Raw genomic sequence first — 2,269 nt, 5'->3', positions numbered from 1 at the left:
GCTGTCTCCTGGGGGGGTGGGGGTGGTGGTGAGGGGCTGTATATCAGAAATACCACCCCTCGGGGGGGGCGGGGGGGTACAGCAGCAGGGTTGTACCCCACCAGGCCAGACCTGTGACCCGAGTTGAGGGTTCAGCCCCCCCCCGCCCCATCACTCACCATCAGGCTAGCTCCTTGGAGCCCGACGGTCAGGGGGTTCTGGGGAGAGAGGGAGACAGGCTGTGATGAAGGGGGCACTGGTGACCCCCCCCACCTGCAAGGCTGGGCCAGATGCACCCCCACTTCTGCCTCCCACAGCAGGGCAGCGCTCACCTGGGCATCTGGCTCACAGCGCACGGTGGCTTCCAGCTCGCTCAGCCGCTTCTCTAGCTCTGCCACCTTGGAGGAGGCAAAATCAGAGGCACCAGGTTACCTTCCCCCACCCCTCCCTCCAGCCCTGCAAGGTCAGGATGTACCAGGGCTTGGCACCTGCCAGGAACATGGTGCCCAGTGATGCCTGGAAACCTTGGGCAGGCATCCAGGTGGCCACTTAGCGCCCTGCCCATGGCCTGGTGCCCAGAGCCATAGGGGAAGGCCCCCTGCCCCCAAGCACAGGCCTGGGCAAGTGGCATGATGATGCCTCCATGCAGCTGGGCCCCCCCACCCTTTCTACCCTGGCCTCACCTTGGCAGCCTGAGTGAACTTGTCCTGTTCGGGCCGCGAGTGCAGCTCGTAGGTGACCAGGTTCCCAGGGGCAGGCGCTCCCTTGGCTGGGCTCTTTCCTGCTGCCTTGGCGCTCTTGGAGGCTTCCAGCTGAATGAGCAGGCGCCTGGTGGGGGATGAGGGGACATCTGGGTGATCAGAGGAGTGCCAAGACCTGCCTGAGTGCCCTCCAGGGGCCTGGCAAGGGGGGGGATCTGCCTGTCAACCCCCACTCACTTGGCCAGTGCGCCATCAGGGTCGGTGAGGTTGATGGCAGCCTCTGGGCCCAGCAGCTTCTCAAGGTGGCTGGAGACCAGCTGCTGCTTGAGGGCGCCCACCTGCTTGGCCAGGGCCACAGGCGTCAGCTTCTCCTCGGCCGCTGACTCCTTGACAGTGCTCTGCCATGAACAGCGGTGGGCGTGAGCAAGCCCTGGAGCCAACCCCCGATCCCTGACCCTGGGTGCAGCAGGGCCATGTGCTCACCTGGATCTTTTCCACCTCACTGCTCAGCTCCTGGACCTCGTGTAGCAGGCGCTGATACTTCTGCTGGGGTGTCTCCTTCAGGCCCAAGCCTTCCCCGAGCTGTTGGGGGTCACAGGGCAGTGGGTCACAGAGTCCATGATGAAGCTGGGACACACGGGAGCTGCCGGGACTTCCGGCTGCTCCTTGCAGAGGGGGTTTGAACAGCTCTGCTACACCCCGCACGGGGGGAAACAGGCCCTGCCTGGATGTGAACAGCAGAGCCAGGTCTGTGGCTGTCACAAGGCCCCCAAAGCCTTGTGAGAGTGGGCAAGTGCCAGCCTGCTAATGAGGTAACAGAGAAACCCTGGCCCCCCCATTAAGGGATGGGGTGAAGCCAGTGGGGGGGGTAAACCTCGGCCTGGGCCCAAGAGGACACTCATAGGAGCTCCTGTGACGGAGCTGAGGCTGTGGGGGCCATGAGCAGGCCTGGGAAGGGAGCGGGGCGCATGCGCCCAGCTGGTTCAGAAGGAGCCGGGCTCTACTTACAATCTCGTACTCGCCCGACTCATAGCCTGTGCGCTTGGTTTGGCCAATGCGGTCGGAGAAATCTGGGAAGGAGATGGGAGGGTGGGAGTCAGTGGGGGCAGTGCCCGGGGCCCACAGACACAGCTGCCAATCCCCCCCTGCCCTGGTGCCCCCTGTCTCACCGAGCCCCTTGGTGCCCACACGCTTGTCCTTGAACTTGTCATAGGCGGCGTTGGGGTTGACGATGATGTGCTCCACACTGGTGCTCGTCAGCTCCTCCTGTAGGGACAGGCTGCATTAGCAGGCCGGGATCACCCTGCCCCTTCCCCTGAGGCCCTGGCACCCTCTGGACCTCCTTTCCAGGGTCAGTGGGACCCCGTGTCAGGGGCTATTTCAGTGCCCCTTGTGGACAGAAGTGGAAGAAGGCATCAGCCAGCAGGGAAAGGACCAGCCCCAGAGCCAGGGCCAGGTGGATGCTGGCAGAGCCCCGTGGGGACTGGGACTTGGTGCCCCAATCTGGCCAGGATAGTTGGGGTGAGCCCCAGCTCTCTAACGCCTCCCTGCTGCCCTCATGTCCACACTGGCTCCAGTGGGGCGATGGG

At 64.3% G+C, this 2,269-nt stretch overlaps 1 protein-coding gene across 1 annotated transcript in view; it reads right to left on the bottom strand.

Annotated features, from left to right (window-relative positions):
- Positions 1 to 2,269, bottom strand: part of DCTN2 (dynactin subunit 2) — an 8,284-nt gene that overhangs the window by 1,510 nt on the left and 4,505 nt on the right. The window contains exons 5-11 of the mRNA XM_025192698.1: positions 1,850 to 1,946; positions 1,689 to 1,750; positions 1,164 to 1,262; positions 918 to 1,078; positions 663 to 807; positions 312 to 377; positions 137 to 197 (exon numbers count right to left, since the gene is read on the bottom strand). Of these exons, the coding sequence (XP_025048483.1) occupies positions 137 to 197; positions 312 to 377; positions 663 to 807; positions 918 to 1,078; positions 1,164 to 1,262; positions 1,689 to 1,750; positions 1,850 to 1,946 (691 nt within the window). The remainder of the gene's footprint in view (positions 1 to 136; positions 198 to 311; positions 378 to 662; positions 808 to 917; positions 1,079 to 1,163; positions 1,263 to 1,688; positions 1,751 to 1,849; positions 1,947 to 2,269) is intronic.

Source organism: Alligator sinensis, unplaced genomic scaffold, assembly GCF_000455745.1.
Source record: "Alligator sinensis unplaced genomic scaffold, ASM45574v1 scaffold265_1, whole genome shotgun sequence".
Taxonomy (NCBI): Eukaryota; Metazoa; Chordata; order Crocodylia; family Alligatoridae; genus Alligator; species Alligator sinensis.
This window is presented reverse-complemented; position numbering and strand designations above follow the sequence as displayed.